The sequence below is a fragment of the Pungitius pungitius genome, chromosome 15 (assembly GCF_949316345.1).
Source record: "Pungitius pungitius chromosome 15, fPunPun2.1, whole genome shotgun sequence".
NCBI lineage: Eukaryota > Metazoa > Chordata > Actinopteri > Perciformes > Gasterosteidae > Pungitius > Pungitius pungitius.
This window is the reverse complement of record NC_084914.1, coordinates 2,927,180-2,942,680: the sequence shown is the minus strand read 5'-3', so window position 1 is coordinate 2,942,680 and position 15,501 is coordinate 2,927,180. Positions and strand designations below refer to the sequence as shown.

At 44.2% G+C, this 15,501-nt stretch overlaps 1 protein-coding gene across 3 annotated transcripts; it reads left to right on the top strand.

The window, feature by feature from the left end:
- The first annotated feature begins 750 nt into the window (after window positions 1–750).
- LOC119207304 (protein lifeguard 1-like) lies at window positions 751–6,437 on the top strand. 3 transcript variants are annotated; one of them, XM_062557971.1, is made up of 6 exons: window positions 751–918; window positions 3,153–3,214; window positions 4,123–4,498; window positions 4,623–4,811; window positions 5,104–5,232; window positions 5,483–6,437. In XM_062557971.1, the coding sequence occupies exons 3-6, from the start codon at window positions 4,124–4,126 to the stop codon at window positions 5,579–5,581; spliced, it is 792 nt and encodes a 263-aa protein (XP_062413955.1). In that variant the 5' UTR covers window positions 751–918; window positions 3,153–3,214; window position 4,123; the 3' UTR covers window positions 5,582–6,437. The 3 variants fall into 3 exon arrangements, with proteins under 3 accessions (XP_062413955.1, XP_062413953.1, XP_062413954.1); XM_062557969.1 differs by having other exon boundaries at window positions 3,112–3,214; XM_062557970.1 differs by lacking the exon at window positions 751–918 and having other exon boundaries at window positions 2,699–3,214.
- Window positions 6,438–15,501: the final 9,064 nt, after the last annotated feature.

Below are 15,501 nucleotides of genomic sequence, written 5' to 3'. Positions count from 1 at the left end.
AAATAAGACTCCAGGTGATTGAGTTGCATTTGTTAGTTAATTTGGAGATTTATATCTGCAATTGCATCTGTTTCAATCAATTTTGAGCACAAGCTAAATATATAATTTTAAAACTATTACACATAACTTTATGTAATCTACTTTCCCCCAGATTCCCCGCTGATGTCACCACTGTTTAAATAGATATTAAAATAGAGGCTCTGGTTCCATTTCTTAGTATACCCAAATCTCCATGGGCTCCAATACGAATCTGGGGACATATTTCTATAAAAAAAAAACGTTACACATTTTGTACACTGCCATCAGAGCTGTATTTATTACCGCAGAGACATATAGATTAGGGTTGGGGGATTTTATCGATTCTGGAGGGCGAAGAAGAGCGCCTACGCAAACGTAAACGTAAATACATCACGTCCACGGATGAAAGCATCATGTGGACCAGCACATTGGCTAAGTTGTCAGACTGTGTGACCCCACTGTAACTGCTTAATAAAGGAGTTAAACTTCAAAATATTGTTTGGGGTTGTTATTTCATCTCTTCCCATTACTCTGGGCACATATTTTCTTATTTGGAGTCTTCACAGAGCCCCAGTACCTCAGACGTCACCATATCTGACAAGTAGCAGCCGTCAGAATGTGTGACCACGAGGCTTACCTCCCCTAAATATGTATTTCCTTATGTTTACGCCGTTTGCGTAGGCGCTCTTATGTTTACGCCGTTTGCGTAGGCGCTCTTCTTCGCCCTCCATTGTCTAGCACGCACGAGCAGACGATGTGAAACAGCGCCCTCTGCGGGTCACCACCAGCACAGGTTCGTGCTTTACGGAGGACCCAAAGCCGCGTAACCCAAAACAAACTACGCTGGACCACCGATGGCGGTTTTTCATCTGCTTCACCAAGGTCGCAGAAAATTACAGAGTACATTGCCTACTTTATTTGTCAGGATTTGAGACCGTATTCAGTGGTGGAAAACCCCGGCTATAGGCGCGTGCATGGTGAACGTGATGGAGCCCCGCTATCCTATTCCAACCCGCGACAGTTCAATGAACTCGTTCATATTTTGGGCGAACGTGAACTGAACGTACTGCATTAACGCCCGATGAACGTCACTGTGAACTTGTTCGATCTGGTGTCTGTGAACGGCGCGTTCTTTCAGGTTAACGTCGTTCAAATAGGGCGCCATATTTCTATAGAAAACACACCATAAACGCGCCTTAATAAGTAGCGGGAAAAACACCCAATCTGGCAACACCAGCCACCAGCGTCGCACCGCGCATGCGTCATCAAAAAAAAAAATGCATGAAGGCGACAGCTGCGTGTAGCAAAGAGGCGGCGTAAAATAATTTAAATGAGTTTTATGAAGTTATTGACAAGGACGGTGAGGATGGGAGGAATCTGACCTTTCTTTGCAAACACCTTTGCACTTTAATGATAACTGTCGTGTTTTTATTCCTTATTTAAAAAAGACCATTCAATCAGCATGTGTTTGAGGATGTACTGTAGGGGTGAACGCTGCAGCTGCTGCTAGTGTGGAGTGAATGGACAGCAACATTAAAGCAACAATCCCCTCAATGCTAATGTGAACCCTGGTTGGATAAGGATTCAAAACTGGATATGAAGATTAAATCTGATGCATAGCTTCAGTGTTAACACTGATCAAATAATTGCTGTCTGTGGTTCTGGGCTGTGGGAATAATTTTGAAAAATAATAGCTTGCAGCAACGTATGAAAAAAAGAACTGAACTAGTTCCTTTTTTAGGAAGTTTGAACTATGAACTGAACTAGTTCATGTAGAAAGTGAAACTTTCCCAACACTGTCACCATCACGGCCCACTTTATCAACGAGCAATGGGAGGTCGTTGCGTACGTTTTACAAACCAGGGACACGCCCGAGAGCCACACCGACCGGACACAACCTGGCCGAACATCTGAGAAAGGCCGTCGCTGAGTGGGGAATCACAGAAAAAGATCCAGTAATCGTCACTGCCAATGCGTCAAATATGGCAATCGCAGCGGAATTATTGTCTGGCTGCCATGGTTGATTTTTTTCTGCTCGCTATACCGGCTACCTCACATACGTATGGGCTGACCGGCCGTAAAATACTCAGCTAAGCTTTAAGTTAAATGTTCTTAGTGACTTGTTGTTTATTTGATGTTTTGGAGAAGCCGTGGTACTACTATGTTTACTTACCTGGCGGCCAGACTGGCTACCTCATGTTCAGTGTCAAGCTAAAACAGGCCACATGCACTTTAACTCTCCGTTGTTAATTGCAAATTGCAATGTTGCACTTTATTTACTTTTAGGCTTGAAAGCTACAGTTTGCACTTTGCACTGTGTCAGCAAATGGAACAAATTTTCTCAACACATCTTTGATTAATTTTGTCCAGCATTTATTTTGCAAGCTGTCTGATGTTTGAGTTTACATTTCAATTAATCAGAAAATGACCCCTGGTTTGTAATCGAGTACCTGAACTGTGTGGCTCCATCGTTGCGTCGCTGACCCGACAGACCACGTGACTACAGCTACAGCCACGAGTCCCGTTATGAACCATCGGCTCCGTCCTATTTACTTCGGTCCTTCTCCTCCATGAAATGCGCTCTACCGCCACAAGATGGCGACGTCATTACATCATCGAACAAAAACAAACACCGAAACCCTCCACGACTTCTCTGACAACGTTTTTACAACGTTAATCCCTTTTGTGATCTATAATAGTTATTTATATAAACTAATGAACCCTCCTCCTAATGTTACCATGGTAACCGCTGGCACTGCAGACGGATTTCTAGCGTACACACGTTCTACTACGTTGATTCTTACTGTGAAAATCTACGTTACTTCCGGTTTAGCGGCTACGCTTCGTGTTTTTTTTTGTTTTAGAGCCAAAACCACAAAAGGGATTAACGGAGATAAAAGTTGTCAGTCTGTCTCGGTTTTTGGTTCCAAACGATTAAACGATTCAAACAAATGTGTTTTGAATGGAATTTAAACATTTCAAGTTTTCCATAATTCAAAGCTGAGCTGTTTTATTCAACAGTCCAAAACGCAGCGTTTGAGAGTTTCCTATTTTATTCTAATCATTAGTCTTTACTTCACTTCCTTGTATCAGGGAGTGAATCATTAAACCGGATGTTACGTAGCAACCTGCAGGTGTTACTGTGGCGAAGTCTCCTCCTCACTGAGCACTGCGCGGTGCACAGCCCATCAGACAGGTGAGAACATTCTCTTTACTCTACTAAGTCTTCTTAACTTGCTCTGTGTGCAAAGTGAGCAAACTGCTTCCACTCTGCTTTTTACTCACCTGTCGTATTTATCGGTGCTTTTAACAACATTAACAAACATGAAGAGTTAATGACCTGCTGAGGGTGTGGTCCTTCAGATCAACACCTCTTTTATTTATTCAAGTTCATTAAACGGAGGAAGACGAGTTTGAACTCGAACCTGAATGCTCGGATCACATTAATGTTAAACTTTTACCACTTCATCAAATCATTGTGATGTAAAACAAGGTGGATCGAAACAACATCACGGATGATTTTAAACAAGGTGTACACAAGCTTACTCTTCTTCTTTGGTTTTTATCCAAGATGTTGCATTTATGCCAAACAAAGAATTTAAACAAAAATCTACATTTAATAAAACATAACTCGCTCTCTGCTGTAAAAACTCATGACTCTAAAAACCATCTTACTGCATCTTTAAAATGTTCATTTGTTTTTTACTCCACAAAGGTCACAAAGCACTGGAAACTTTATCTAAAATCAAAATGTACATGATAGCTGTCTCTCTTCTTGTCTTCCCTCCTCTACTCCTTTGTGTCTGTACACTTCTGGCATAGTTTCAGCATAGTTTTATTGATAAGCATCATAAATCGTGCAAATAAGCTGCTCATCAACCCTGTTCTTCAAGGATTTTTTTTTTCCGATTTCAGGCCAATTGTCTCAATACTTTAATTTGCTGCAGTGTTTCAATCTTTGTAAATTTAACCTTTGATTTAAAGTTCATGAAGTTAATAACTGTTGAATTCAAGGCATGTTTTCTGAGTGTCATCTGATCGTGTCCATCAGAAAACAGAAGCTGTTTGACTGCATTTCTGTGTTTGGCCCCCATTTTCCTCCAGAATGTCCAATTCATCCGAGCCCCTCGTCTCCAAAGAGACCCAGGACGCTCCTCGCTATGTGTCCTCACCTCCACCACCAGCTCCACCACCAGCTCCATCATCAGCAGCTCCACCAGCAGCTCCATCACCAGCTCCATCATCAGCAGCTCCACCAGCAGCTCCATCAGCAGCTCCATCGCTGGTCTCCTTCAAAGGACCTCCATCTCCACCCTACCCTGCAGCCTCGTCCAAAACCAAGATGACCTGCATCCATCAGCCTGCTGCCGGGTACGGCTCCCTCCTGGACTTCCACACCGAGGCCTCGACGGACACAACTCTGCTGATGGACTCGTCTTCTTCTGATGACCACAAAGCGAGGAGAGCGTTCGCCAAAAAGGTTTCACCTGTTTTTATTACCTGTAGACATCATGAAAAGGTCACGGATCATGGGTGTAAAAAGTAAATGTCACATCTGTAAAATCGGATGCTGGGCCCAATGTTCCTTTCCTCTCCCCGAGCAGGTGTTCTGGATCCTGACCCTCCAGCTGCTGTTCTCCTTCGGCGTCTTGTGTGCGTCCTTCTTTGTAGTGAAGGACGCACACAACAAGTGGCTCTACGTCGGCTCCCTGCTCACCTTCTGCGGCTTCACCGCCGCCCTCAGCATCTGCAAGTCCTTCAGCCAACGTCACCCCTGGAACGTCGTGGGATGGGTGGGTGACACATACAGGAGCAGAGAACCCCACATGTTACACATCAGGCTTACTGTCACAGATACACATATGATAAATACACAAGGAAACAATGGATAACAACACATGAGAACACACACGTCTGATGTGAAACACAGTCTATAGTTGAATAAATTCCTCTTTAGCAGACTGCAGTTCTACTAAAGCACCTCCAACTTACACAAATATGCTTCACGTAGTTATAAAAGACACAATCTACTAAAACAAATGATGTCACAAGAGGCCGGTGGTGTTTAACTAGTTGTGTCCTCAGGTTGTGGTCACTGTGAGCTTGTCACACATGGTGGGAACCATCGGCTCCTTCCACGCCTTCAACCACGTCTTCATCACTGTGGGAGTCCTGATGGTCATTGCTGTCGCCATCGTTGCCTTCTCTGCACAGGTCAGACGGCTTGTTCTTTTGTTTCATTGTTAGCTTGATGATGTTTTTGAGTTTGAGCAGTTTAATTCAACTCCTGTTTCAGAACCTGCTTTGTGAATCCAAGCATCAACACTCCCAGAACACATTTAGTTCATTGTCTTCTGAGTCAACGGATTTGTTTGTCACAGATTCCGGGTCACTCGTACGTTTGTAGAAAACAATGAACGTCTGAACGAAGGTGTGGATAAACTTGTCTCTATGTTTCTTACAGACTGGTTATCACGATGTTTGGGACACTCTTCTGCTGACTCTGACCGTGGACGTGGTCACGTTTGCATTCCTTCACGTTCTACTCCCTCTTCACCATTGACCTGGAGATGCAACGGTTTACCAGCAATGATGCTATATTCTATAATAATAATCAACAATCTTCATCTTTTAGCTGGGGAGGAGGTTAAACTAAAGTACTTTCACACAGAGGGGGGCCGACACGTAACATTTAAAGTGTCTTTATTATGTCTGTATTGTTACGCCTCGGTCTAGAGGTGCCTAGGACCCAACATGAATAGGCCTCATCTTCCCCGTCTCTCAAGTAGCCACAAACAATTTGATTTAAATAGTAGACTTATTTATTTCAATAAACAAATAAATAAGTTAAACAATCATATTCATACAAGTAACTAATACATGGCTTCACGGTGGCCTATAAGCAATAAAACAAACAGACAAAACGATCCTGGCTAGAGATAAGAAGCTGACCTACCAAGCAAAAGACAAAGAATGTCAACAGCCTTAAATACCTATCTACTAAAAAAACAGGAGGAAACAACCTCGAAGGAATGACGAACAAATATTCACAACACAAACACGTGGCCGGTTGTGAGACGAGGACCGAGTGATGCTCCCCCTGCTCTTCCAATGGACGCCATCTTGGCTTCTTTTATAACCGGGTGTTCCCCAGCTGCAACCAATCACGGTACGGAGAGGACCCCTTCCACCAATCCACACACGGCTATGGCACACCCCTATTTGCATGAAGGAAATGAAACGCAAGAAAGAAGCAAAGGAAAAACACAGGGCACACACAGCCCACTACGGTACACATATGACCACGTAACAGTATACACTGCAACTCCTGTATTGACTGAAATATTATTTCTGCTGGGTTTTTGTTCTCTTTTTAAATAATTTCTTGTACAGTTCATTAAAAAAATGTTTTTTCTGTATGTGATGTTGTCAGAGCATGTTTTGTCACACCTGCCTGAATAACTTGCAGTTAACAGAGACGTAATCCAACACAATACAGTTTACATTGATATGAAGATGAGACGAAGCAGCATGAACATTTTTAAGCAGATTTTGAATCATTAAATTAAGAAATGATTGGCTCAAAGAGACGCAGCATTAAATTTCAAGCAAAAAACAGAACTGTACAAAAACCCCGGTGTTTTCACTTCAAATGTGTGAGTGCTGCATAGCAGTTAAATCTGTTGACGTCTCCGTGAAGCTTCATCTGCCCCAACTGGTATTTTTATGGACTTACCCGTGTCAAACAAACAATGAAAGATTGCTTCCAGTGACGCAGCAATATTAAACCAACAGTAAAACCCATCATTAAATGTGTAAGTCTGCAGGGTTGTACACATTGAACTGGTTTTACAGGACCTTTACCCACGCCCCTTTCTAGGGTAAAACCTGGCTCCGCCCACTCAGCGTCGTGGGGCGTGAACTGCCACTGATGTACTGGAAATTACCACTCACTTGCCTTTGCTTGCCTCAAGGAGGATCTCGGCCCTGACACATTTCCACAATGCTTACATTTTCTTAACAGACAAGCTATACCTCCCAACAAAATTATGGATTGTTTTTGTAGTATTTACAAATGTTAACACACAACATCCCACAATAGCAAAAACAATATTCCAAACCTTAAATACAGTATAAAATCCTCTGCTTCTGAAATGATATCAGTTCAAAAACAAAATATATCAAAAATATATCTCAGCTGATAATAAACAAACAATTGAATAATTGACACAGCTGATTTATGTTTGGTGAATTGGGCCAACCACAGCTGATTCCAGTCTGACTTAGACTCAGTGGCAGCGGCTTATTTTTTCTATTACTATAAAAGGAGGACTTTAAGGAGTGATGTTTTTGGAAACAGTAACAGAAAAAGACAAACATTGTAATGTCTGGACGAGGAAGAGCAAGGGGCCCAGGGGAACACCAGGTCCAGTGAGAGGAGCAGTAAGAGGTGCAGAATGTAAGGTGTAGAGGTGTAAGAATGCGTGGTGGTGGCATTCCAAGGGCTGCAAGAAAAGTAGTCAGTGATGAAATTCGTGCCACTATCATTGACCATGTAATCAACCACGGTCTCTCACTAAGAGAGGCTGGTGAAAGAGTCCAACCCAATTTGAGTCGGTCAACGGTTGCCTCCATTATTCGCATCTTTCAACAAACCAACAGGTAAGTATTGCATTTTACATGGTTTGTTTCTATTCTCATTTGACATGTCAATAAGGTCATACAGTAATGCATATGTTGATATTTTTATTTTTCTCTACAGAATGCAACGTCTTCCACCCTCTGGGGGAAGAGGAAAGCTCCTCAATAATGATCAAGAGCTTGCCAGTACTGGTGAGTCTCTTCCTTCCACCCTATTCACCTTTCCTCAACCCCATAGAGGAGTTCTTTTCTGCATGGAGGTGGAAGGTTTATGACCATCAGCCCCACATGACCAGATGTCCCTACTTGAAGCCATGGATGCTGGATGCAGGGATATCACAGTTCAAGATTTCCAAGGGTGGATCCGACATACCAAGCGGTTTTATCCCAGGTGCATCGCCTTAGATGATATCAGATGTGATGTTGACGAAAACATGTGGCCTAACCCTGAAGATCGCAGGGATTAGATACATACATTTTGTGCCATTTTTAGTTCCCCCCCTTTTTATTTGGGCTTTTTGCTGGGTTTTTTTGGTCAGAATGCTCTTGTGTTTCATGGATATTTTGTGAATAAACCTTGAAAATAAAATAAACCGTGTCTGTTCTACTGTACCTTCTTTGGTAAACAGTTACTGTAAGAAATAACTGATTTGCTTTTTACTGGAATGCGTTTGAATTACTGTACATGTGCACATACAGTTCCAAACCAATAAATTTAGTGTAAACGGTGGATTGCATGTTACCTGAAACATAAAAATCTATGCAGTTTTTATAATTTTAACAATAGCCAGAATTCTGAAACCTGGTGTACTTCGTTTGACTGCATGTACCTTGTGAAGTGAAAACAAATGTTACTCTTTGACAGAATTATTTCATTTTGAGTCAGATTTCCAGTGTTTTGGTAAAGTGAGTGTGTGTAAAGAAAAACATGTTCTGTTTTGAAATTAAGAGTTAGTATATATTTAACAAAATGTGTTTTTGAGAAGAAAATGAACAATTTGGCCAATTGTGTTTTGTAGGTGTGAGTCTGTGTTAAGAGTTTAGAAAAATTATCTAAAGTATGGGCAAGCGCTTGTTAGCGATTGAAAAAAACTGTAAATGTCAGACATGACGACTGACAATACTTGGAAATTCATGCAGCAAGCCAAGATGGCAAGTCCGTATGAATTAGCTCTTGTTATAGAGCAGGGGTATCAAACTAATTTTAGGTACGAGGCCACATGCAGTCCACTTTGATGTCATGCGGGCCGGACCAGTGAAGGGCATCGGGGGGGGGCACGATCGCGGATGGTCCCGTAGACGAGGGTTGCGCGACCCTCCGTCCGCGCACCCCGGCCGTTTCCCACTCCCGATGGTCCGATCAACGGGGGTGAGAAGCGGTGCGCGGACGCGGATGCTTCGATCTACGGACCATCCGCGACCGTTTCCGCCGCCCCGTCGAATGGACCATCGCCGATGGTTTCACTGGTCCGGCCCCCATCGAACCCCTGCTGTATAAAAAGAGCTAATTCACTTTTCTCCTTGTGGCATACGGTTTTCTGAGTGTAAATAGAGTGGCACAGTAGCTTTAGTTTCACTTTCTAACGTTCTTGCCCTTGTTGTCCAACAAAAACCAAAGTAAGTCACCCTGTTCATGCTTTGCATGCATTAAGCAAATCAGGAACGTCTCACTTCATCTGAATGTGTCCATCAGAAAACAGAAGTTGTTTGACTGCATTTCTGTGTTTGGCCCCCAGTTTCCTCCAGAATGTCCAATTCACCCGAGCCCCTCGTCTCCAAAGAGACCCAGGACGCTGTGTGTCTTCACCACCAGCACCAGCTCCACCATCAGCTCCACCAGCAGCTCCACCACTGCTCTCCTTCAAAGGACCTCCATCTCCACCCTACCGTGCAGCCTCTTCCAAAACCAAGATGACCCGCATCCATCAGCCTGCTGCCGGGTACGGCTCCCTCCTGGACTTCCACACCGAGGCCTCGACGGACACAACTCTGCTGATGGACTCGTCTTCTTTCGATGACCACAAAGCGAGGAGAGCGTTCGCCAAAAAGGTTCGTACGACTTGCCGTGAGCACGTTTCCCTGCACCAGGCTCTGCTTTTCCTCCAGAGGGCTGAGGTTCAGATACGAGATGATTAACAGAATAACAGAGCAGAACAATGATCTCTTTCTGACACAAAATTGGTTATTATTTATTGTCATTATCTTCTTATCTTTTGTCCTGATCTTTGCTCTTTGCTCTCCACCGTATTTAACGGATCATTTCACCTGTTTTTATTACCTGTAGACATCATAAAAAAGTATGAAAGCTCATTTCTGCCACAAAAAAAGGGTTAGAAAGTCGAAATTATGACTTAAGATAGTTTGAATCTGAATATCTGGCCAACTTTACCGAACTGTAAAAGTTCTACAGACACCTGCAAAAAGTCGCCAATAGGGTTTGGAAACTACTACCAAACAACGAAGGAGCATGTGCATGCGTATATCTTAAGTCATAATTTCGACTTTCTCAAGTCATATTTTCGACTTTCTTAAGTCATAATTTCGACTTTCTAACCCTTCTTTTTTGTGGCGGAAATGGGCTACCACAAAAAATTCATGGATCATGGGTGTAAAAAATAAATATCACACTGAACCAAAACATATTTATAGGCTACACCTGTAAAATCCGATGCTGGGCCCAATGTTCCTTTCCTCTTCCCGAGCAGGTGTTCTGGATCCTGACCCTCCAGCTGCTGTTCTCCTTCGGCGTCTTGTGTGCGTCCTTCTTTGTAGTGAAGGACGCACACAACAAGTGGCTCTACGTCGGCTCCCTGCTCGCCTTCAGCGGCTTCACCGCCGCCCTCAGCATCTGCAAGTCCTTCAGCCAACGTCACCCCTGGAACGTGGAGGGATGGGTGGGTGACACATACAGGAGCAGAGAACCCCACATGTTACACATCAGGGTTACTGTCACAGATACACATATGATAAGTACACAAGGAAACAATGGATAACACGTGGGAACACACACGTCTCATGTGAAACACAGTCTGTAGTTGAATAAATTCCTCTTTAGCAGACTGCAGTTCTACTAAAGCACCTCCAACTTACACAAATATGCTTCACATAGTTATAAAAGACATCTGCATTGTGAATCCAAGCATCAAAACGAAGGTGTGGAATAACGTGTCCCTCTTTTCTTACAGACTCATTATTACAATGTTTTGGACGCTCTTCTGATGACTCTGACCGTGGACGTGGTCGCGTTTGCGTACCTGCACGTTCTCGATTAAAATATATAGTTTCTGCTGATTATCTTCCTTTTTACATGCAAAGTTCATTATAAAAATGGTTGTACTGTATGTGATGTTGTCAGAGCATGTTCACCCCTACAGAGAATTGTTCCTTCAACTATTAAAACACATGAAAGCATATGAAGGCAGATTTGTGTCTTTATTATGCAAACAAAAACTGTTTAGAGATTAAATTTCATTCATTGCAAACAAAAATCAAGTTTGTAAGTAAAAATATGTACACTGAGAATACCTTATTTGTTTGTTTTGCTCTCTCCAACTATGTGCACACACCTGCTACGTGCACACACCTGCTACGTACACACACCTGCTGCTTGCTTGTGCTCAGATACTCTGGGAGGAACCTGATGATCCATCAAAACTCTGTACGGATATCAAATCCCACGGTGGTGTCAAAAATACTGAAACAATCTGATTTAAAAAGTATTTTTACATGGTCTTGTATGATATTTTGTGTATAAATCAATGGATTATCAGCATTTGTTTTAAAGGTGAACTATGATGTTTACATGGAGTTTCTTTCTTGCCAAAATGCATCTTTAAGTCCACGTATTAAACGTCTTTCCTTCACCAGGAAATATCTGCAAAGCTGAATTCATAAATACTTTAAATCCTAATAGTTTGCGTCCATGTTTGCTGCTTTGCGTCGTCTTCCTCTTTTCTTCTCCTGGTGTGTTGCTGCCACCTGCTGTGAGTCAGTGGAACATCATCAAGGGTCTAAAAGGTGACCTTTAGGTGGGAGCTTTCCTCCAGGGCAGCGTGAGGGGTTTGACCTCCATTTCTTTCTTGGTGCTTCTTGAAGTCCACGAGGTGAACGGTGATGACGGCAGCGAAATCTTTGTATTTTTTTCACATGACCTGCAGAGGCTCAGAAGAAGCAACAGATATGATTTGTTTACCTCGTTCACTTTCGGGTGACTAGGTTTAGTAAGACGTGCATGATATTTGTTCACAAGCAACGGCATAACCACACATTTTTTATTGAGAAAACACCAATGACCCCCCAACATACAGCAGAAGATATGTAAAATATATGATCTCCTTTTATGACTCTCGTCAATGGATCGGTCTCTTGGTTCCCGCACACCGCTGCTGGGCATCTTAAATCTCTCCATCGTGCGCTCACTGTGCAAATAATCTTCGAGTCATTATGAACCTTCGCTCCATCCTATTTACTCCGGTCCTTTTTCTTCCCATTAATTGATCAATACGCTCTACCGCCACAAGATGGCGACACCATCGAACAAAATTAACCCAAAACCCTTTACGACTTCTCTGCCTCGGCGACACAAAGCCAGTGACATCATCTGTGGAGGGACAGAGGACAAATGTCTTGAAATGCATTACGTCATCCTCCACTCATATGAAAATACATCTATGAGGCGCTCAGGTCAATTTAAACAGGTATACAGCATATGCTCAATGCAGTAGACCCCGTGACTCACTCTAAACCAGCGGTCTCAAACTCGCGGCCCTCGGGACGATAATTTGTGGCCCCCACCTTAATATGAAAGTTTAATGTTAGTGCGGCCCGCCAGTTTTATATTGTAGCGACCCCGCTGTTAGCTGGCGTGTGGGACCATGTTATGATGTTCTGGTTTCCTACTGTGTGCCTGTCCAGTGAATGCGGCATGCGTGTGAGTGACATTGGGGTTGGGGTCGGGTGTGTGTGTGTGTGTGTGTGTGTGTGCGTGAGTGTGAGAGAGAAAGATAGAGCCGGGAGAGAAAACAATGGCTTTAGATGTGCGGAGACCAGGAGGGTGAAATTGAAAAAAAAGGTTCCTGCCCCCTGGTTTAGGTACCATATCGCCAGAGCCTGCAGGCAACGCCGAGTGACCTTGATCAGACGGCGCTGGTTCCCCCCTCGGGGCGAACCCCTTTGGCCCTGAGCCACCGCTGCAACGGTCTCAAAGTAGTAGCTGCAAAGGATCACGTAGGATGCCGCTGCCAGGAGACCTAACAGTCCCTAAAACTGTTTCCCAGTGAGTGGCTGGCCTAGCTTGTCCTGCTGGACTGCAGGGAGGATCGAAACTACTCGAGCGGTAGGCGGATGTGCCCGCATCGTGGTCGAATCCCAAACAACGCCCAGGAAGGTGGTCCTTTGCACTAGGGACAGCACGCTATTTCCTGGCGTTGAGTCTCAGCCCCCAGACGGTTGATGTGGGCGAGCGCAACACCTCGATGTTGGGCCGCCAGCCGCTCGGATGGAGCTAGAGTCAACCAGTCGTCTGTGTAGTTCAAAATGCGGATGCCCTGGAGACGCAATTGGTGCCAGAGCAGCGTCCACGCATTTGGTAAACGTACGGGGTGAGAGGGCTAGGCCGAACGGAAGAGCCCGGTATTGGTAAGCTTTGTCCCCAAAAGCGAACCTCAGGAACTTCCTGTGTCGTGGGAGGATGGAATAAACCAGTCCTCTGGGCCGCGATCTGTTTGAGAGTGAGCATCTTGAAGCTCAACTCCGCAACAGCGCGGTTCAAAGGGCGGAGATCCAGAATCGGACGCAAACCTCCATCCTTCTTTGGAACGATGAAGTACCGGGTGTGACAGCCTGACTCTCTGTCTGGGGGGAGAACTCGCTCTACGGCTCCCTTCCGCAGCAGGGTCTGTACTTCTTGTTCCAACACCAGAGCCTGCTGGGGGTCTACCACCGTGGGTAGTACGCCCCGAAATCGAGGCGGCCGCCACCTAAACTGGATGGCGTAGCCGACATCGATTGTGTGCAGGACCCATTGAGATACATTGGGGAGGGCTCGCCACTCTCCCGAAAAGTCTCTCAAGGGCACCGGCCCCCGAGCAAAGGGCCGCCGCCGCGGCCGGCATGCTAGCATAGCCATGTCGCGCAGCCTCCGCTACTGACGAATACAAAGCCCCCTTGAGGGCTAGCTGGGCGTGCTCCACGCCCAAGCCGACGACACAAGGTGTGCGAGTCCCTGCCCGTAATGAAAAGGGTGCATGGGGGGGGGCACACTGGACAAACCGCTGTCCAGCCATTTCTAGCTAGTCAGAACTTCACACGCACTAGATGAAGGCACAGAGATGAATGGGCTTGTGTTTCGGGGCCCTTTGTAGCGTCCTGGTCCTGGCGTCGCCCGCCTATGACGTACCAGCTCGCCATTGGTTAGATTTCACACGTGCTTCATGACGTTTTTTTTTCAAGCGCTCCTGCCGCCCCCCCATGAGCCATGAAAACGGTTCGCCCGTGCCCAGAACCGCCACTGCACGGACCTAAAGAACACTAGCAGGGAGCATCGTGAACTTTTATTTTCAAAGCATATGTATGTAACAAGAATGATCTAGAAATCATTTGTTTTCTTTGAATATGGTACTTTATTTGAAAAAATAGGTTGTAAAAATGAAATTCCACTGAGGTCGTGGTCTTCTCCTGCAGGACTGTGCAACACGATTTGGAAAAGAAATCCACCATTAAAATATTGCATGAAATGTTTTTGAATTCAAATTGTGTACAAGTCAAATTCATGTCTGACCATTTTTGTGGTGCAACAAAGTTGTTGGCAATGTCGTGATAGTGTCTTGTGTTGTGTTTTGTGTGTTGTTGTGTTTTGTGTGAACCACAAACATGTATCGATGTTTCCCGTGTGAAGGTTTATTTGTGGCCTCAGCAGATGATCTACTGCATCTATTTATTGGTGAAGAAGTGGCTTAAGAAGCATTTACACAGAAAACCAAAGATTCCACTGATTAGCAGCGATTTTTAGACAATGAGTCACTTAATTAATTGTAGATTAATCATTTATTCATGTTCAAACTATTCTGCAGAATCATTTAATGTGCAGGATGATTTCTGATAAAAGTTGCTTTTGCAGCTTCCTCTTTCTTTCACACATTCTCTGTTCTCAGCAGAAACATTTTAAATATGGACCTAAAGAGGAAGTGGACGTCTCTGTGAGTGCACTGAACTACAAAGGTGTGTTAGGTGTCAAACTTAAACATCAACTAACACTCACAGTACAAACAACACTTTATATTCATGTAGTGTATGAACACAAATCATTGACATAATGATGTTTGATCCTTTTTATTCTCTCAAATAAAGGTTTTGTTCCAGGGACCAAAGATGAAAAGCATCCTCTACAACATCCTCCCATAAACATGAACAGTGCCTTTAAAGTGGTGCACGTGAGGTCCTTTGTGTCCTGGTGTCCTCTGGCTCTCGTCCACTCGCTGTGTTCACAGTTTGTAGATGTAACGCTGCACCGATAGCAGCATGTGGAGCCATGTGGAGCCTCCAGGTTTCATTTAGAACCTTCAGGATCATCATGGAGCAACATGCACAAGTAGCTCATCTTAAGGGGATAAACCATTCAAAGAATATAGTGCTGATACTTATTAAACAGTCTTTTAGAGAAGCTTGAAGTGAATAATTGTACTTTGTTACTTGGATGAACTTGTAAGTGTAAATGAGCCTCCTTGACAAAGGGCTGAACTAAATCTCTCTCTGCAGGAACAGACCTCAGCAGTCAGACAGAGCTCAGAGAGGAAGTTCAAAAGGAGCTGATGACCAGCAGCTGTGGTCAAACGTCTCCGAGGT